The 19,382-nt window shown below is 58.1% G+C and overlaps 2 protein-coding genes across 3 annotated transcripts; one reads left to right on the top strand and one right to left on the bottom strand.

The window, feature by feature from the left end:
- Positions 1-2,289: 2,289 nt before the first annotated feature.
- Positions 2,290-12,315, bottom strand: PARM1 (prostate androgen-regulated mucin-like protein 1). Its single transcript, XM_068188274.1, has 4 exons — positions 12,210-12,315; positions 4,464-5,138; positions 3,657-3,735; positions 2,290-3,099 (listed from the first exon to the last, which is right to left on the bottom strand). The coding sequence occupies exons 1-4, from the start codon at positions 12,259-12,261 to the stop codon at positions 3,015-3,017; spliced, it is 891 nt and encodes a 296-aa protein (XP_068044375.1). The 5' UTR covers positions 12,262-12,315; the 3' UTR covers positions 2,290-3,014.
- A 2,694-nt stretch (positions 12,316-15,009) lies between these two features.
- BTC (betacellulin) lies at positions 15,010-19,281 on the top strand. Of its 2 annotated transcripts, XM_068189232.1 has the most exons (7): positions 15,010-15,149; positions 17,917-18,012; positions 18,282-18,399; positions 18,539-18,685; positions 18,810-18,881; positions 18,977-19,084; positions 19,178-19,281. In XM_068189232.1, exons 1-6 carry the CDS (start codon positions 15,077-15,079, stop codon positions 19,080-19,082), a joined length of 612 nt encoding a protein of 203 aa, XP_068045333.1. In that variant the 5' UTR covers positions 15,010-15,076; the 3' UTR covers positions 19,083-19,084; positions 19,178-19,281. The 2 variants fall into 2 exon arrangements, with proteins under 2 accessions (XP_068045333.1, XP_068045334.1); XM_068189233.1 differs by lacking the exon at positions 18,810-18,881 and having other exon boundaries at positions 15,013-15,149.
- The last annotated feature ends 101 nt before the right edge of the window (positions 19,282-19,382 follow it).

Here is a 19,382-nt window from a genome sequence, read left to right as displayed (position 1 = left end):
GCGGGAGGAGGGACTCTGGGAGGCAGCAAGTGGAATAGTGCAGGGCTGGGGGGCTCTGCTGGGCCCTCCATCCCATGGGAATGGGCTCAGGGTGATGGCTCAGGAGCTGTGGGGAATGAGGATCTCCAATTTTGGGCTGGTTTGATGCCTCTGGCGTGCTTTCGGCTTGCTCCAATAACGTCCTGTGGGATGGAAGTGGGGGTGTTCTGTGTTAAACCTCTGGTTCAGCCACCCCCTCCTGGGGCTGATGTCTCGCCCCTGCCCGGCCGCAGGGAAACCATCTGTTTTTAAATTTCCAGCTGGAAGGGACGCAGCGAGGGAGAGGCTCCTCGTGTTGTGCTGTTTATACCTCAGAGGGGCAGCCGAGCATCTGTGTCTGCAGAGCTCAGCCCAGGGGTGAGCTGGGACCTCCGTGCTGGAAATGGGGTGGTTTCCTTGGATTTGCTCCTCCGTGGTCCCGGCTGGAGGTGGGTTCTGGCACCTGAGCCGATTCCTGTGCCCAAGCAGCAGCCAGGAGGCTGCAGCCAGGAGCTACTCACTGCTACTCGCTCCGGTAACTCCACGCTTGGAAAGGTGGATGATAGATGGGAATATTCACAAATGAGCCAAACAAGAGCATCATTAGGGAGGCCAGAGGGAGTCTGGAATCGGTGATAAAGCTTCCAGCTGGCGGCTCTGCGGCGAGGGCAGGGCGGGAGAGCCGGGGTGGGATCGCGTCATGCCTGGCGCCGCTGCCCGCGGGCTTGGGGAATGGGATGTTCCACACACACAGAGATATGCCAGCTATTTTTTTCCTATATAAATAAAATATCTCTGAGATGAAACGGAGCCAAACGGGGGCAGGGGGAGGGAGGCGAGGGAGTTGGGAGGAGGTGCAATTGAGCCAGAGCTGTGAGAGCCTTTGGGAAAAATGGGAATTTGCTGTTTTTGCACATGAAACAAGTTGGTAGCAGGGTTAACCCCGTTGGTTTTTAAAAGAGAAGGAGAAAGGCCTTTTTTAGGGCATGGTTGCTTTTCCCCCTTTTCCCCTGCTATAGTGGCGTGGGATAGCAACCCCTCGATAAGGCAGAGGGTCTGAGATGGGAAAGCAAGAGGGGTGTTTGAAGCCATTGCCTGGAACACAGGCATCCTCCCTCTGAAGGCATTACGCCCCAAAATAAAGTGCTTTTTCCACTTGGCAAATGCATCTGTTATTCCCTAGGCTGCCCTGTGCCTTGGCTCATGCTGCCAAACAGTCCTGCAGATGGAAACACATTGTCCATGTCCGTATCATCCATGTCACTGGGGATGGTGTCTGATCCCAGAGAGGTGAGAAATCTGTTTTCACCCCGGGATATCCCCAAAAATATGTACAGCTTCTTCCTTGCATTGTAGGGCAAGAGAGAGTAATTCATTTTGAGGATCCAGGCACAGGGTTGAGCAGGAAAACTGAGACCCCATTTCTGTCCTCTTTCATGAAAAAGGAATTTATGCCCTTGGGGTTATATACTTTAATTGAAGGTGATGGCTTTTCCTCTCTCTTTATTCCCTCAGTTTGGCAGCAGCACAACACCCAATTTGTTTCCAGAGAAGAAGGGTGGTGTTTTTTTAACTCGGTTTGTGGCTTTTCTTAGCCAAGGTAGCCTAATTTGCTGCTTCTCAGGTGCCAAAAAAGTGAAAAGGAATTTTGCTCATCATAAGCATCGTCAGAGCCTGTGCTTCCCTGTGTATGCTCCCAGCCCCAACAGTTTTCCAGGCTGGCCGTGGCTGGGAGGTGCAACAGCCATCCACAGGTTTATTTTCCTGTTTTCACCAAGTTTGAACTAAAAAGAGGTTGAGGGACTGAACAGGCTGAAAAAGGCTCAGGAGGAAAAGGAAAATGCACAATGATTGCACTTCCTTTTGGGAAGCAGATCTGCCCTCATTTCTCTTGACCTTTCCGGGTGCCTGTTGTGGTGCCGGCCGCATTTACTGCATTCACTTGATGGAAATCCGGAGATGATGCATCTCTCATTGCAGGAAGCAATCATGGAAACGCCCCAAGCTTCGATGTTTCCAGGGATGCTCCATTTGGGAGGCAGGGTGAACAGCAGAGCTTGTTCCCAAGCCTGCACCACCCATACTGAGACACCCCAAAACTTTGCAGCACCATTCAGGGCTGGTTTGTTTCTCAAGGCCACATGAACTGAGGGCTTTGCTTTCCACTGCCAGGGAATTTAGCCAGAGGGAGAAGCGGCTGAGCATCCCCTTCCCAAACCAGCTCTGCCATCAACCACCCCCAGCCTTCCCACACTAAAAGCTGAACACAAATTGGGGATTAAAAGAACACTCCGCTCCATTTTAGCAGCCAAGTTTTTTTGAGGAATGGAAACAAAGCTGTGGAGCAAGCAGCCACGTGTGTGAAATGGACACTCAGTGCATCTTCCCATGGGCTCCTGGGCTGCTTTTGGGACCAAAACCCCCACAATTAAATGGAAAAAACTTAAATTAGGAACTTCTGCATGGAAGCACCTGCAGGAAAGGAAAAGGAACAGTGACTGACCAGCCTCATAACTGTTCATGGTTCCTGGGGAGACAAGGCAAAGGATTTCATAGCGGGGCAATACAGGGGAGTGATTTTAGGGAAGGGGACATGTGAAAGCACAGGAGACCCCGGCACACTGCTGGGTCTGGCTCAGCAGCTCCCCACTCCCCCCCAGATCACAGAGCAGCAGCATTTCAAAGGATGCCACAGCACTGGCTGAACCTCCATCCTCTCCCTTGACCTCCCCAGCCCTTCCCCCTGGGGAATTTGGCTTCCCTTGCCTACAACAAGTAGCTGAGCTGCCCCAGGACCTGGTTTCCTGCTCAAAGGCCAAAATTCAGGTTTATTGTCAGCACTGCACGGCCGCCCTCCAGTTCCTGCCATCCACCAGCCCCGCGGTAAATCCTGCCTGAGGCAGGGGCTCCGTGCCCAGCATCTCCTCGACAGCGGATGCTCTGCTGCAGAAGCGCTTATAAATTAAGGGTTTAAGGGTTTTTTTTCTTCATCCCTGCTAGGAATCATCGTAGAGAGGGTTGTTGTAGTTGCCCCAGGAGCCGTAGTCGTGGTCGTCCAAAAGCCGTCCGTAGGAGGAGTGCCTGCCAGGGAAAGCAATCCTGAGGTTACTTTGAGGATTTATTACTTACTTTGCCAAAGGATGAAGAAATATTAACACAAGGGCTCTCTAGGTCAAGCTTTGGGATATTTTAAGAGGAAGGACCAGGAGAAGTGAAGAGAAGCCCAGGTTGAGTTTTGCCCCCATTGAATGAGCCTGGACAGGGCAGGGAATTAAAACCAGGCCTTTGCTCATCTCAGCTTTCAGCAAAGGCTCATTAGGGATGCTCAGCACTGGGCTCTGCTGCTGTTTATTGTCCCAGTGACAGCGAGACCCACGGCAGCAGCTTTCCCAAGGGATAATTACTGGATATGACTATGCTGAGCAGCATCCCTGGCATTTGAGCAGGGCTATTGCAAAACGAGGGATCCAAACTCTGCTTTCCAGTATAGGAGTGGTGAGAAACGGAGCCCTGCTGGCACCAGAGGCTGCACATTGCCCTGCCAGGATTGGGGAGAACGTCTTCCTGGCACTTGGCATCGGCCTGGTGACGGTGAGAGGGAGCCTCAGGGAGGGGGGCCACCCCAAAACCAGCCTTACCTGATCTTGAGGTATGCGGCTGCCCCGAACACCAGCACCACCACCACGATGACCGTCACGGTTATGGCCACAATGCTCCCTGTGCATGAAACACCAGAAAGAGCAGGGTTCAGCCCCACCACGTGGAGTCTCAGCTCCATGGCACACATCCCACACCCCAGCTGCTCCCAACTCAGCCACACCAGCCATCTCTGACGGGGGGAATATTCCCTCACTGCTTCCTAAAGAGGAGGCTGGGCCCCCCTCTGTTTTGGCGATGATCCCCTTCCCATAAATGCAGAGCAGGAATATGTAGGATGAAACACAGCTTGGGCACTATGGACTCCCTCTCTGATGCTCCTCCCAGCACTGGGCAGCATTCAGTGCTGAGCCAAGGCTAGGAAATGCTCCACATCTCCCCTTTTCCAGCCATGTGGAGCCCTTTTAAGCTGCCCATGTTTGCACAAGGGGACGGGGAGAAGTTTGTGACAGCTTCCTGAGGTCTCCAGGAGGGAAAATTAAAACCTACATCATCCTAACTCTGGCTGCACCCACCATCCAGCCGTTTGTTTCCTCTCATCCTGAAGTGTTTCAAGTCAAATTTAGAACTGAGGATTTTATTCACATCTCCAGGCAACCAAGATTTGTTATCTACCACTCCTGGTCTCTGCCAGTGGATCAGATGACACGGGCTCCTCCAGGAATTTTGCAGAGCAATGCTCTCAGGAAGCTGAGCACCTCTTCCCTTCCAATGTGGGGCTCTGCCCCTCCTATCTGAGCACGCTGAGGCTGACATTCTGTATGCACATGGGGGGCAGAGGAGCTCACCTGCACTCAGGGCACGCGGGACCTCCTCCATGGTGACCCCAGTGGTTTTCTCTGAGGCCGTGGCCTCGGCTTCCGTGGGGCTCATCACAGTCACTGGGGGGGATGTTGGCTCCATGGCCAGGCTCGATGCCATGGCCAGTGTCCCCAGGGAAGGGACATCCTTGGTCAGCAACGGAGGCTGGGTGGTGGCAGGGCTCACGAGGACAGGTGTCGGGGACAGGCCCATCGCGGGAGGTGAGGTGGGGTCGCTGGTGGGAAGGGAGGAGGGAGGTGATGGCATAGCCGTGTCTGTGGGGCTGGAAGCTGCCCCCAAATCCATGGTGCTTCTTGCCAGGCTGGCAGCGTTTGCTGTCCGGGGAGCCGGGGCCGCCTCCGAGGCGGGTGGCACCGAGCCGGGGCTGGAGGCCACGGAGGCACCGGCTGTTGTGGCCGTGGAGCTCACGGTGACGGGAGCAGGGGACAGTGCTGCCACGGGGGTGCTGGAATTGTGGCCATCCCCCTCCAGGGGCCTGGAGGACGTCCCATCTCCAGAAGGTCCCGTGGACAAGGGCAGCTCAGGCTGGCCTGGAGCTGGTGTGGGGACATCCCTGGAGTCCGGTTTCACTGGGACACCCCCCCAGAGGAAGGGGGGGTGGATGGGGATGAGGGGTGACTCTGGGGAGTCATGGCCCAGTCCTAGGAGTGAGACAAAGAAATGATAACGACAGGGCAATCCCTGGGGCAAGCTGGTGTTTGGAAGAGCACTATAAGGCTTGGGAATTGAGCTGGAAATAAGTTTTAGAATGGTGAGACCCGTCTAAAATAAAGTGAGGGGAAATACAGCTGTGTACCTAGAGGGGAGGTTTAAACCAGACCAGTTGTCCTGGCATAAATAGCCCCATTTTCCCCCCAGTTTGGGATACCCCCATCACCCCAATCACCCTCTCCATCTCCCCAGCATCTCCTGCCAGCAGCAGGGGAAGAAGCTCCTGCTCACAGCAGCCACTGTGCAGCTGGGAATGATAACACAAGACTCCTCTTTCTCCTCTCCCCCCATTTCCTTGTGCATTCATTCGTCTCCATTTCTTAACATGAAGATGAGTCATTTCTCCCTCTGTCCCCACCAGCTGACTGCTGGGGCTTTTTCCCCCCTTTCTAGGGCTGAGCTCAGCACTGGTCCAGCACTGGCCCCCTCAGTGTGGTTGGGATGAGGGAAGAGTATGCCAACACTGCATGACATCGGGAGGCATTTTTATTCCATGTATTCATTGATTTACATCCCCCAGAGCATCCCAAGCCCAGCACTGGGAAGAGCAGGAGCTCACTCCAGCTGCAATGAACTAATCAGAAGTGGGGAGGACAGAAACATTCAATGCCTGTGTGTAGAAACAATGGGATCTGGCACTGGTGAGCAGGGACTCATGAATCCAGCCAAAATTGCTTTTTTTGTTTCTGTGGATATCCATGTGAAAGGACCCCATTTCCCAAGCAAAGGTCTCCTGGAGGTGGGACTGAGGCCGTGGCTGCTCTTCTCTCCTGAGGACAAGCACTTGGAGATGGCTCTGAGCTTTCACCCTCCTCAGGCCGAGGACACAGACCGTGGGACAGGGAAGAGGAGAGGAATGACAGGCTGGAATCTGGTTACTGAATGAGCCACCACAGCAGCAGGAAGGCCTGGACCAAGGATCCTTCACACCACGGTTCAGAATCCATCTGTATTTCAATATTTTCACACCTGGACCTTTCCAAATGCTCCAGCAGGCACCAGGCAACCTCTGCAGCCCAACAAGCCCGTCAGGCACAGCAGGACCCTCCCAGGATCTCAGGAATTCGTTACCTCTGTAAATGCAGATACTCCCGGTCCCTCAGGGACACAGGCAGCTTTCCACCTCCCTGCAAAGCCACCCTGATGTCCCAAAGTGCTTGGGGTCAGCAGAGCTCCCATGATCTGCCTGATCTTTGGAGGCAGCCCAATCGGCAGCGCGGGGAGCTGGCAGTGCTGCTAGCCCGGATGAGTCAGGAACTTTCCAATAACATCTGAGGGGTATAAATTCGGAGGCTGAGCCAGAGCTGGAGGCAGGAACAATCTTTGGCTGCTGGCTGAGCGCTCCTGGCCAAGGAGGTCACAAGTCACAGGGACTCTTCCCAGGAGAGCAAGGAAGCTCAGCTCAGCCCTGGTCTTCCCTGCCTCTCCCTGCAAGCACCCCTGCCTGTGCCAGTGCTGTGCTGTACCCTGCCTCCTCCAAGCCATCGGCTCCATAGGAAATCTGGGATCCAGCCACTGCCCTTGGGCTCTCACCCAGAGGAGATAACCCCAGGAAAACCTCACCATGACCCTAGAGGCAACGCAGGCTGCTTGTGAATGGGGTTAGGATTAAGGGACAAAAGGGTTGAGAGCCCCCTTGGCTGGTGCTCCACATGTCCCCATCCACATCCCTGCACCCAGCTGGTGGGCAGCCTTGTCTGCACGTCCTGTCCTCTCACCAATGCATCTGAAAGGGAAAACCAAAAGGAAAACAGAATACAAGCAGAGCTTTTCTTTGTTTCCCCAACACCTGGTCTGCAAGGAGCTGCTGCTGGGGCCCTGGGACAAGGGACAAAACAGACAGCTACAACACTTCACGCAGGACCACGTGGCTTGGAAGGCTAAAAACACCTCCAGCATGGGCTGTCAGAGGGATTGAGGGATGTTAGCTCCCAGAGGATGCTGAGCATAGCTCAGCCCTGAGGAATTTGCTCATCTAATTCACTTAGGGCAGTTGACCACCCTGCTGGAATCCAGCAGAGAGCGAGGCAGGGATGAGGTAACCGCCTAGGAAAGCAGTAGCGTCACAGTCCAGAGCCCCACAGGAGCTTTGCCAAGTCCTTTTCCTAGATTTTTGTCACTAGGAATAGAGACAACGGCCAGGGAAAGAAGAACTCAAAGGCCTGTCATTCAAATATCCTGCTCTTAGGGGAAGGGGATATTCTTAGGGGATGATCTCTAGGGGAATATTAGCCCTAATCACGGGCCAACCTGGGGAATGAGCCTGGTGAATTATCTCTCTCTCCTACTGCCACGATGCTCTCCTGGCTCCTGGAAGGCACAAAGAGGGGCAGGTCTTGCCCTTGCAGGGGCTGAGTGATGCTCATGCTCCTCTTGGGAAAAAGCTGCTTGACCTGGGCTGGCAGCCTCTCCAGAATGCATTTCCCAGGCACTCCAAAAGCCATTGCAGCAAATCCCAAACTGCTCTGCCAGCTGAAAGGCAGCCTAAAAGCCACCAGAGAACATCTCCAGCCCGAGTGAATGACATCAGGCTGGAGCAGCAAACAAACACCCAGCGATAAGGCAGAGCTAGAGCTTTTAGCAAGCTTTGCTTCAGAGCTCGTGGCCTCTGACACAGCCACAGGAGGCCCACAGGACCCACCCGACACTCCTGCTCCCAGCCCAAATTAACTGAAGCACCCAAGCCCCAGCTGCAGCCAGGGATGCTCCTCTAGCAGCCAAGGCCAAAGGGATAATGAAAGTTTCCATAACACGGGTATTATTTGTTCTGACTGCTCTTGCACGAGGAATCTCACCACCTGCTCTGAACAAGAAATGTAACAACAGCAGGAAAACAAGGAGAGCTGCTGGACACACACAGCACTCTCTGCTTGTGCAGCCAGCTTGGGTACCACTTGCCATGCCAGTTTAGCAGCTGGCAAAACACCCAAAAACCACAAGTAACCAAGAGCATGCTGTAAAGAGTAAGCATTACTGCTCTTTAAAGCAAAGCTCTGTAGAAACCTCAGTCTTTAATCACAAGAGTGAGCAAAAAAAGACCTTTTGCTGGTCCTGTATCATGCTGCTCCTCACCAAATGCTGATGACAAAACAGCCCTGAGTCCCCTGAGTGTGCCTTGGTTTATAACCAGGTTAAGTGATGCAGAGCAATAAAACAATCTAGATGTAAATAAAAGTAAGGATTTCCTGCTCATGACCTCGTTGGCTCAGCTTTGGTTTCTGTGGCTGGGGATTCCCATAACTTGTGCTGGTTTTTGGTAGCTCCCCTCCCCCTTGTTAATGCTCAGGTATGATTTCCATTGTATTTCTTTGCTGTAAAACCAGCAGCATCTGGCTGAGGTTGGCAAAAGCTCTCCTTAGAGTAGCTAGGACTAAGCCAAACTGGTTTTTGCTTTGGGTTCAACGAGTTTTTCCAGCTGTTCAGCCCTGCGCTGCCTCACCTTCCCTGTCCCCATGCAGTTTGGGATTTGGGGCTGTTCACTTCTCGCTGGCTGGGGGCCCTATCTGCAGTGCACAGGGTTGTGATGGAGCTCTGTGCTGACATGGAGGAAGGAACACAGAGGATGTGTTGGTTGCTCTGAGCCTTTAACTGGTGTCTTTCTTTTTCTGGGGCACTGTGGTGGACTCCTGCCTGGTTATCCCCAAGAAACATGGATGATGGGGAGGTCTGGGAGCAGTTCTGCAGGCTCTGAGCTGTGTCTCACACTCACTGGGATTTTCATACCACCACAGAGGGAGCACCCAGCTGGATCAGTGATGGGAAATGGTGACTCCTGGGAGCATCTCTAGCTGGAGGTGTGCAGCAAAGATCCAGCACTGCATGTGAGTGCTGGTGACCCGCATTGTTAGCAGCAGCACCCCTGCCTGAGGTGCTGCTCCACTCTTTCCTGTTCTATGCCCTCTGTTTTCAGTGCCAGGGTCTGCCAGCAATGGTATGAAACCAGTTCTGAGAGGAGGAAGAAACCAAGGGAGAAAACCAGAGGCCAGAAACACCAACAGGTAAAAGGCAAAGCTATTCTCTGCCCGTGAGAAGAAGCCAGGGCCATCAGATCCAATAAATCTGTAGTTGCTCTGACTTACTGGCAAGCCGAGCTGGCTTCCTGCATGATTAGTTTTATTCTGCTGCATGGTCATTAAGTGGCTGAGCTCTAATTGCTCTGAAGCTTTCTGTAGCTAAGAGAAACAGCTGCACAACAGAAATCTGTGTGTCCCTCGCCATCCCAAGCCTCTGTCCCAGCCGTGAGGCCTGGCTCACTCCTGCACACCCTCCAGAGCCTGAGGAATGCTGTTGTGGGCAGACCCCCCTTGAGGAGGCAGGAGGGAAGCTCCAGCACCCTGCAGTCTCTGCTCTTCCCAGCTGAAAATAGCTTTTTTTTTTTTTTTTTGTGATTCACATGGCTCCCTGCATGCTGCACTCCCTCCTTCCTTGCCTGAGGTGGGTGTCCAAGTTCTTCCCTGCCCCATGATCCAAACCCAGAGGTGAGGACTTCTGGTGGCACAACAAACCCACGCTCCACCCAAGGAAAAGGTGGTTTTTCCCCCCCAAAGCTAAGTGTTGCTCAATTATTCATCTCATCAAGCCCTTGATGCTGATGCTGCAATGAAATTATAGCAGAAAAGAAGGTGAAGAGGAATTTTTAGGTGGTTTTTTCCTCCTGAGAGTGACGAAACATGCTCTGGCTAGTGGTCAGCCTGTACAGCCAGAGGTATCTGATGAGGACGTGGGGTGGAAAGCAGTAGCTGACAGCACCAGCTCTTTCTAAAATGATGTCTTGCTTGTTTAAATAAAAAACACATTCAGTGTTTCAAGTTATATTCTTGAAACATGCCAAGAGGTATTATGCTGTGCTGATTCCCCCTGGGGAAGGGGAATAAGGGATCCTACTGTTTGCTCTTTGTTGTCTCCTTGGGCTGGGAGCTGGCAGATGGACCTGCCTGCCTGGGACATCTCACAATATTTTTCCCAAGCACATATCTTGGATATGGCTCTGGAGCCAGCCAGGAGTTTTGCAAGAAGCAGCTCTGCCCAGGTGACAACTCCCCAGTTCCATAATTTTCCTGGCTGGCTGCTAATTAGTGCTTCCAGGTGCAGCTTCCAACATGCACCAGCCCCATTCCAGCCCCTCCCAGGGGGAGAAGCAGCTGGGTTCGGCAGAGGAGTTTTAGAGCATCCTCTACTATTAGAGGCTGATTGCTCGTTTGGGCTGGGAGCGGGGATAATTACCCAACCCCCCGTCCCTCAGCTCATGGGGGAGAAGAGTGCTTGAAGATTTGCCTCCTCAATGGCAGCTGAAAACAGCCCATGAGGCTCTGAGAGCCCAAAAAGCAGCTCTTCCAGCCCAGAGCCTCCCCGAAGAAGCACTCAAAACCTTAAAGGCCAAGATCTGCTTCTAAAAGGTACTTAAAAATGTCTCAGCTGGGCCACAGGGGGAATTGCTGAAGGGGAGAGTGGGCTTGGGGCTGGGCACCAGGTCAGGAAAGCAAAACAGGTTTCAATTTACATCCAGAGTAAGGAGTAATAACAGGATAAAAACTTCCTTGTGCGAGATGCTGTTATTTCATTACGTGGCCAGGCAAAGCCCAGACTTATTTTGCTTCTGGCCAGTGACGTCCTCGCTGTCATTTAGTCCTGAAGAATGAGCTTGAAGCATATTTAAATCGTGCTTGGTGTTTCCTCCCAAGTGAGAGATATAGATATATACACACATATCTTTAAAAAAAAAAAATTCAGTGGGGAAAAAAATGTTGTAGAAAGCATCTGAAAGATACTCGAGGGCCGTTTGGGAGCAGCCTGAGAGACGTGGGACCATGGTCCAGGGAAATATTTTCTGTTCCTTCTGCCAAGCCTGGCTGGCGTTGGTGCTTTGGAGAGGGATGGTCGTGGGAACAGCTTTGGGTTTGGCCCGGGTGCTGGGAAAAGCCCGCCTCCCAACCCCAAAGGCTGCCTCCCGGCAGAGACTGGCTGCTTTAGGGGCAAATTTGGGCCAGTGAAGGAGCAAAATGCTCATCCCCATCCCTCCCAAACACATTTTCTCGGGAAGCACAGATTAGAAGCTCGCCGGCAAACTCCCCCTTTACAGGGAGAATTATTCATCCAGCTCTCCCTGATCGGCTCTCACTGATCCAGGGAAGATCTCCCGCGTGCTGACGTGGTCCAGGGCGATGGCTGGGGGTCCCGCGGCCACGACCTGCCCAGCTGCGGGTCTTGGGAGGTGCCGCTGCCTGCGGGCTGTGGCAGGGAGCTCAGCCCCGGCCCGGCCCCGGCCCCTCGCGCTGCTCTGCCGGCAGCGATGTGACAATGACAGCTCAGCCGATGGATTTCTCCTCGCGCGCAGTGTCCCCGGTTATGCAAGTGTGTTTTCCATGTTCCCGAGCAATCGGCTCCTCGTGTTTATGAAAAGCCCAGCCTGGGCGGGCGGAGGGGTGACCTGCGCTCGCTGTCGCATCAGCCGGGGACAGAACTGTCCCCGCTGAGCGTCTCAGTGCGGGAAGATGTCAAATCGGGCGTTTCTGTGGGATGGGGAGGCTGGTGCCGCCGGGGGAGATGCCTGGAGCTGGGGGTGAAAGCGCCAGGGGCTGGGGGCATGGGAGCCTCGGCTCAAGGCCAGAGAGAGCCGTAAAAGCTCCTTGGAAGCAGTGACCGTGGAGGGAAGGGGCATGCGGGGCTGAGGGTGGCCGTGAGCAGACTCTGGTGGTCCCATCAAGTCGCCCTCCTTCGAGGCAGTCGGGGACTCTGCTGGGGACGCCTCTGAGGGGCGAGGGGTGAGGAAGAGCCAGATGGAACACCTCTTGCCCGACCGCACCGCTGTCATTGGGGGTGACCCGGGGGGTGCGAGTGGGACCCGCGCTGGGGGCTGGCTCTGCGGAGCCCTTCTCCGAGAAGGAGCCGGGCTGTCCCCGGCAAACGCGGGGCTGCCTCCTTCCCCGTCGCTCCCAGCCCGACACCGGGGGGTCCCCGGCGTGTCCCCCCCTGCCCATCCCGCAGCGGCGGCGGGCGCTTACCTGCCGGGAGGAGAAGGAGGGTGAGGAAGAGGAGGCGGCAGCAGCAGCCCATGGTGCCGGCGGCGCTGGCAGCCGCGGCGGGAGGGACGCACCGCCCGGCCCCGCCGCCGCCCGGCCCGGCCCCCGCCACCGCCCCCCGCCCGGCCCGGCCCACAGCGGCACCTGCCGGCCCCGGGCACCGCCGGGGGTGCGGGGCACGGGCACCGGGAGCCAGGGACTGAGCGTGCTGCGTGTGGGCGCCGGGACGGGATGGTGGGACCGGTCCGCCTGTCCTGGTATGAGGCACCGGAACTGGATGCTGAGCGCCACACGCTGCCAGTGGGCGGCACACGCTGCACTTGGGGTGCTCTGTGTCACTGGCACTTGTCCCTCTTGGTTCTCAGGGCCATGCCAGTTCCTGCCTGAATGTGATAGTGATGTCCTGGCACAGGTTGTTCAGAGAAGCTGTGGCTGACCCGTCCCTGGAAGTGTCCAAGGACAGGCTGGGCAAGTCTCAGAGCAACATGGGATAGTGGAAGGTGTCCCTGCCCATGGCAGCAGGGTTGGAACAAGAAGAGCTTTTAAGATCCCTTCCAATCCAAACTGTTCTGTGATTCTGGACCTCCCTGAGGATGCCCTTGCCTGCTGCATAGAGGGATCTGGTGCCTGTGGTGGGGAACAAGCCAGGTACATAAATCAAGGGGAGCCAGGCAGTCAGGGTCCTGCCTTTCCACGGCACAAACAGCTCCCAAAATGCAGCTCCCAGCGCCCAAAGGATCCAGCCAGGAGACAGACACCTGTGGCACAGCAGGAGGTACACGGACCATTTTTTAACCTCTTTCCTTCTGGGAAGAGCTGTGCCGTGGGTGACATATTTTCCGGCTGAACTCATCCTCCCCAGAATTTTGCACGCTCACTACGGAAAAGGATATTTGGAGCCCGGGCTGTGGCCGAGCTATCTTTACCCGGGGTTACTCAGCCCTCTGTTCTGTTGTGTCGTGTGGCGTTTTCTCAGGATGGATCCTGGCTCTGGGCCTAAACCAGCAGGGCACAAAATCCAAGTCAGCTGGCATTCCTGAGGCAGAGGGGCGCTATCAGCATCTCAGCTCTCCTTGAAACCTTCCCTCTGCTCGGGAGGAGGGAAAATATTGCTGTTGTTGCTGCCGTGGGAACAGCGTGGTAATGTCCTTGCTTCCCAGCTCACATCCCTGTTGCTGATGGTGCTGAGCGCTTCCACGGGCAGGAGTTTTTGGAGGGGCGGGGCGGGGCTGGGCACAGCCGCTGCTCCTCGCCGTGGCCCTGGGCGCGACCGCCGCGCCCGAGCCGCGTCTTGGGGCGCCAAGGGCTGGGCTCTGGCAAGCCCCGAGCTCCCCTGAAGGCCACCAGCCCTGGGCTCCAGCTGCCACCTGCTGGTCACCTCTGTCTGGTCCTCCCGGCACGGTCTCAGCGGAGCAGGGGACACGGCCAGGGAGAGATCCTTTTTTGGGGATAACTTTTGCCGGCGCTTTCCCATTGCTGCCGGAGATTGGAAACCATTGCCTCTGGTGACACCTGCCCTGAGGCTCCACTCTTTAAAAGCTCTTTAAAATGCCCTTCCCCTCCAGTTTTATCCAGATATGAAAGATGCTGGTAAGGGAAACTTTTCTTTTGGTGGGCACTAGGATTTTTTTTTAATTTTTTTGCCTGCTCCCTGGCCTTGCCCACCCCACCGAGATGAAGCCAGCTCCTCTTGGATGGCCTTGTGCCACATCCGGATGCCAGCTGCCAGTTTTGCTGGTCTTGCCCAAGCCCTCAGCAGAGCTTTTGCACCATCCTTGTGGTTTATCACTCTTTGCCTGTTTGGGGGGGCCGCTGGCAGGGAGCCGGCGTGGCCGTGAGCCGAGGGGCCGGCGGTACCGGTGTGCCGGAGCTTGCAGCAGGAATTTTTGGCTGGCCAGGGCTAAGGGAGCTTGCTCACCCTCTGGCCAGCGGCCAAATGGCATGGCTGGGTGGCTGCCAGCACTTGCATTAATAGCTGCCAGCTTGCGGTTTGAGGTCACCCGTTCTTTCCAGTCTTTCATTTCCACCTTCATTCGCGCCCGGGGGCTCCACCGCCGCTCCCTGCCCGCGCCCCTCTCTGCCGGGAGAGCCTCCTGCGCCTCCTGTCCCCTCCTGTGCTCTGCTGGGAGCCGGGACAGCGCCAGCCCGCGGCGAAGCATCCCTACTGAGCGACCCCGGATGGCAGGAGACACGCCAGCGTCCGGGGGACACCTTCACCCCCGGGTCTCTTCTGCTCCTCAGGACGTCACTCAGGGGACCGGGAACATCCTCCCAGCACACCCCGAGGCAAAAATGACACCGCGAGGTGTATTTTGCCAAGGCACAGACCCTTGCAGAATAATTGGGAGCTGCCGTCATTGCCTGCCAAGGCCCTCGGGAGGGTGTTTTACAGCCGCTCGCGGTGAATAAATCTACCTTTCCACAACAAGCTGGCCGGGGATAAATGCTCTGGGGAGGCGAGGCTGGACTGGGGTGCGCGCCCTCTGTCCCTCTGGAGAGGGGATCCCGGGAGCCCTGCCTGGAAGCCGTGATGGCAGGATGGGGGATCCCTCTTTTGGGATCGCTGCCCAAATCCCCAGCGATCTGGGGCGAGGCATCTGCTCGACGCCTCCTGGCAGGAGACGCCAGGCGCGGCCGGTGCGAGGTGGGACACGCGTGGGTGGGACACCCGGGAGGGGACAACAAGACCGCCAAGGGATGGCTCCGGCGGGGTGGGAGCCGCGCAGCTGGAGGAGAAGGAGGCGCAGGAGGAGGAGGAGGAGGAGGGCGGTGGTGCCAGAGCGGCCGCCCTCGTCCCGCCCCGCCGCAGCTGCCGGGCACCGGGCACCGGGCAGGCGGCGGCGGCGCGCATGGAGGCGGCGGCGGCCCCGGCCCCGGGCGGCGGCTCCGGTACCCTGCTGCTCTGCCTGGCCTTCGCCTCCGGTAAGCACGGGCGTCCCCCTGCCCCGCCACCTGCCCGGTCCCGGGATACCCAGCGGCTGGCAGGGTGTTCCTCCCTGTCCCGGCCCGGTGATTCTCGCCCCTTCACGGTGTCACCTCCACTGTCCCAGCCCGGTGTCAGCCCCTGTCCCGGCACAGTCCTCTCTCTGGTCCCGCTGCTTCTCGCTCCCAGACTGATGATCCTGCACCTGCCTCCCGCTCCCATCCTGGTGTTCCCCACTGCCTGTCCTGGTGCTCCCCCATCCCATCCTGCTGCTCCTGGGTCCCGTTCTGCTGGACCCTTGTGTTCCCCCCTCTTACACCTCATCCTGATGCTGACCCTGTCCCATCCCAGTGTTCATCCTGGTGTTTCTCCAGCCCCATCCCAGTGGCTCCTTGTGCCCCCCTGGACAATCCCATCCCATCCCATCCCTTCCTGTGTGCCCAGCCTGGTGCTTGCCCAACCCTATCCCGGGGCTCCCCCCATGCCCCCAGGTTCCATCCTGGAACTCCCCACAGTTCCAATCCAGTGCTCCCGTGCCTCTGAATCCCTGAATCCCTTGGGGCCAGCATGGGGGCTAGGATGTCCTGGCTGGATCCTGGAGCAGGACCGGGATGCTTTTACCGCCTGTTGAAGGGACGCTGCTGGTGGGTGACTGAGTGCCCGCGGCCATCCTTGGCAGCGCCAGGAATGTGGCATGTCGGAGGCAGGGAGGGGAGGGGGGGGCAGTACCTATCCAGCAAGTGTGTGAGCATTAATTCCCATGTTAGTTCCTAAGTTTTTGGGAAGCAGGCAGCTGCAGACAGGTGTCTGCTGATGGCTGCCAGGAAATAACCACAGATAAGCTGGACAGCTGAGACCCTCTCTGGCAGAGAGTGCCTGCACTGGGATTTCAGGGGAACTTTTCTCTCCGCAGGGAGCAGCTTGGGTTTGGCCCTTTAGCAGGGCTGGTGACAGCACTTGGCAAAACCTGCCAAACCTGTGCTGGCAGGAGGAAACCAAGGGTAGCCAACCTGTTTTGGGGCTGGTGTGTCCCCTCAGAGCTCAGTGATGTCCTGGGTGTTTGCTCCCCTACGGTTTGGGCTTTCCTGAGTGAGCAAGGGGGTGTTAGCAGCAAACTAATCCAGTGTTTGGGATACTTTCCTGGGTTATCTCTGGCTGCTCAGGAAAGGCTGCAGCCCAAGATTGTGGAGCCAGCCTCCCCGTGCATGAGGGAGGTGAGGGTGTTTGCACCTGCAGCCTCTGGGTGCCGCGATGCGGCCGTGGGTGGGCACAGCCCCCTCCCTCCGTGGCTGTCACTGCCACCAGGGCGGTCCTGCCAAGGGGCTGCCAGCCCGGAGGATGCCAGAACTCCGCATCTGGTTGCAATAAGGGTGGGGAGCTCAGCTTGGTGGGGATCTTTCCATGTCGAGCTGTGAACTCTGTCACCGCGAGTGAAGTCAGCCTCCCTCCCTCCCTGTCCCGCCGCATGCCCACGCCGCCCACAGCTGGATCCCAGGGTGCAGCCGCCCCATGGCTCATCCCTGGCTCCCGCCAGGCAGCTCCCACCCTGCGGCTGGCCCGGGCGGGGCGGTGGGCTCCCTTTCCTCCCCGCCGGGCTCTCTCGGGGCGCTGTCACCCGCAGCGCGTCCTTAGCGCCGTGGTGTCTATATATAGCCAGGAGGGACGTGTGTGCTGGGATTGTTCCCGCTGTGGGACGGGGGGGACTCCGGAGGCTTGGCCGGGCAGCTCCCACCGCTGTTGCCAAGGTGCCGGATGAGGAAACAGGGAGCGGGAGACGAGGCTGCCAGGATTTGGCTGCGCGAACTCTCCACTCTCTGGGAAGCCTCCAAGTGCCCCCACGCGGGATGGCAACAGCCCCGCCTCGGCGGGCCACCTCCGCGGGAGCCACCCGGGCCCCTGCCCCGTCAGGCAGGACCTGTCCCCGCTCGCTGGGTGCCACCTCGGCGGATGAATCCCTGGGGAGGGCCGGGCGGGGAGCGGGGCCGTGCTGAGTCAGTGCTGGTATGCCAGCGATCCGGTTACCGCTGCTCTGACGCGCCGGGCTCGGCCGCCTCTCGGTTTCACCCCAGGGCCACGGGGAGACAGTGGTGGCCCCTTTCCCCTTCCCTAGGTTGTGCGGGGCTCCAGGGAGACCTCGGAGCACCTTGCGGTGCCTTAAGGGGCTCCAAGGGAACTGCAGAGGGACTTGTCGCAAGGGCACGGAGCGACAGGACAAAGGGGAACGGCTCCACACTGACAAAGGGCAGGTTTAGATTAGATACTGGGAAGGAATTCCTCTCTGGGAGGGTGGGGAGGCCCTGGCCCAGGTTGCCCAGAGAAGCTGTGGCTGCCCCATCCCTGGAAGTGTCCAAGGCCAGGTTGGACAGGGCTTGGAGCAACCCGGGATAGTGGAAGGTGTCCATGCCCGTGGCAGCAGAGTTGGAACGAGATGAATTTGACAGTCCCTTCCAGGCCAAACCAATCAATAATTCCATGAGTCCAGATCTCTTTGGGGATCCCTCCCTGCATCCTCCCCGGGCAGAGGAGCAGCTGGCTGGGCTGTGTGAAAACCCACCACGCTGGCTCCCAGACCTCCGTGCCGGAGCGTTGCTGGGTGGAGGCAGCAGGCGGGGACCGGCTTTCCCTTCTCCCGGCCCTGGGGAAAAGCTGATGCTGCCAGCGCAGGGGGGCCGTGGGCGCAGCTGCAGAGCCCGCTGCCAGCGCCCCCCCTGTGGCTGTGGGGAGGTGCTGGGGGTTCCCCTCCGAGCTGCCTCCGCTGCCTTCCAGGCTTGGCGTTCTTCAGCTGCGCGGGCGCCGACACCAACGTCACGGCCGGCCACGGCACCGAGGGGCTCAGCTGCGGCACAGCCAAGGGATGCACAGGTAAGGGGGTGGTGTGAAGGTGCTGGGGGGAGCCGGAGGCCTTGGAAGGGAGCGGGGGAGCGGGCCAGGACGGCGGGTGAGCAGGTGTTTTGTCTAGCGTAGCCGTGTGGCATGGCTGGGCTGGGAAGCCAAGGACACCCATGCCGACCCCGCTGGTTGCAGCCGGGAGGGCTCGGAGCTGCTGAGGGGATGCACCGGCTCAGGGGTGCTGCTGCCTCTGGGCAGAACTGTCACCCCCCTGGGGTAGTCCTCGTGCTTGTCACCCCCAGGGAACGGGACGCAGCTGCGGCGGCAGAGCCACTTCTCCCGGTGCCCGGAGGAGTACCAGCACTACTGTGTCAAAGGGAGGTGCCGCTTCCTCGTGGCCGAGCAGACGCCGGCTTGCGTGTAAGTCACCCGCGGTGGGGACACGGCGGCACGGGGTGGGATGCTGTGCCCGTCCTCCCCGGGAGAGCAGCCTGAGGGGGGCACGGGCACCGTGGCAGCTTTTGGGACCGCCCCGTGCCTCCCCTGTGCTGCGGGGCAGGTGCGAGCGGGGCTACACCGGGGCTCGCTGCGAGAGGGTGGATCTGTTCTACCTGCGAGGGGACCAGGGCCAGATCGTCATCATCTCCCTGATCGTCGCCATCGCCGCCCTCATCATCCTCGTCGTCGGCATCTGCCTCTGCAGCCAGTACGTGGGGGAATGGGGCGAGAAGGGAAGGGAAAGGGAAGAGGGAGCAAATCCTGCTCGGCTCCCCTGGCTCCAGGCAGGTTGAGCTGGGGCTGCCCCAGGCTGCTGGGACATGGTCCTGCAGGTGTTGGGAGGTGCCTGGGACATTCCTTTGGGGCTGGAAAGCAGGTGTGACCCCATGTGGATCTTCTGCAGGGTAAAAGCCGAGGGAGAGGGAGGAGCATCACTGCCATGTCCCCTTCTGCCTCATTTTGCTTGTTTGTTTTTTATTATATTTTTCCTCCCGTCAAGCCACTGTCGGAGGCAGCGTAGGAAGAGAAAGGCGGAAGAGATGGAAACGCTAAACAAGGATGGACCTTCCAGAAGCGAAGATGTGCGGGAAACGGGCATCGCGTGAAGGTGCAGGGGAGCGGGGGGGCGACCGAGCCAGTGTGACCGGAGCCCCGCATTGCGGGGGGGTGCCGAGGCCGACGGGCTCCGCTGTCTCCGCAGGAGCTCCCGGTACCTGCGGGCGGGTCCCGGACGGCAGCAGCGGCTGGCTCCATGGGCGAGGGCTAAACGTGCAGCGGCTTGAATAAAGGGGTGACGGAAAGGTGTCCCCGTGTCGCCAATGTCCTTGCGGGCGCGGGGGCCGCTGCCGGCGGGGCTGCGCTGCCGCGCCGGGGCCGCCAGACGGCGACACTGCGCTGGTGCGGGG

The sequence above is a fragment of the Anomalospiza imberbis genome, chromosome 4 (genome assembly GCF_031753505.1).
Source record: "Anomalospiza imberbis isolate Cuckoo-Finch-1a 21T00152 chromosome 4, ASM3175350v1, whole genome shotgun sequence".
In the NCBI taxonomy this organism is placed as follows: domain Eukaryota; kingdom Metazoa; phylum Chordata; class Aves; order Passeriformes; family Viduidae; genus Anomalospiza; species Anomalospiza imberbis.
This window is presented reverse-complemented; position numbering and strand designations above follow the sequence as displayed.

Bases quoted from the DNA above. Each gene is read 5' to 3' on its own strand.
- PARM1 (XM_068188274.1), bottom strand. From the start codon at position 12,261: ATGGGCTGCTGCTGCCGCCTCCTCTTCCTCACCCTCCTTCTCCTCCCG. The intron at 3,736-4,463 runs GTGAGCTCCTCT...TTTCATGCACAG, and splicing joins CCCGCGTGCCCTGAGTGCAG to GGAGCATTGTGGCCATAACC. The intron at 3,100-3,656 runs GTAAGGCTGGTT...TTTCCCTGGCAG, and splicing joins GCCGCATACCTCAAGATCAG to GCACTCCTCCTACGGACGGC.
- BTC (XM_068189232.1), top strand. From the start codon at position 15,077: ATGGAGGCGGCGGCGGCCCCGGCCCCGGGCGGCGGCTCCGGTACCCTG. The intron at 15,150-17,916 runs GTAAGCACGGGC...GCTGCCTTCCAG, and splicing joins CTGCCTGGCCTTCGCCTCCG to GCTTGGCGTTCTTCAGCTGC. The intron at 18,882-18,976 runs GTAAAAGCCGAG...CCTCCCGTCAAG, and splicing joins CCATGTGGATCTTCTGCAGG to CCACTGTCGGAGGCAGCGTA.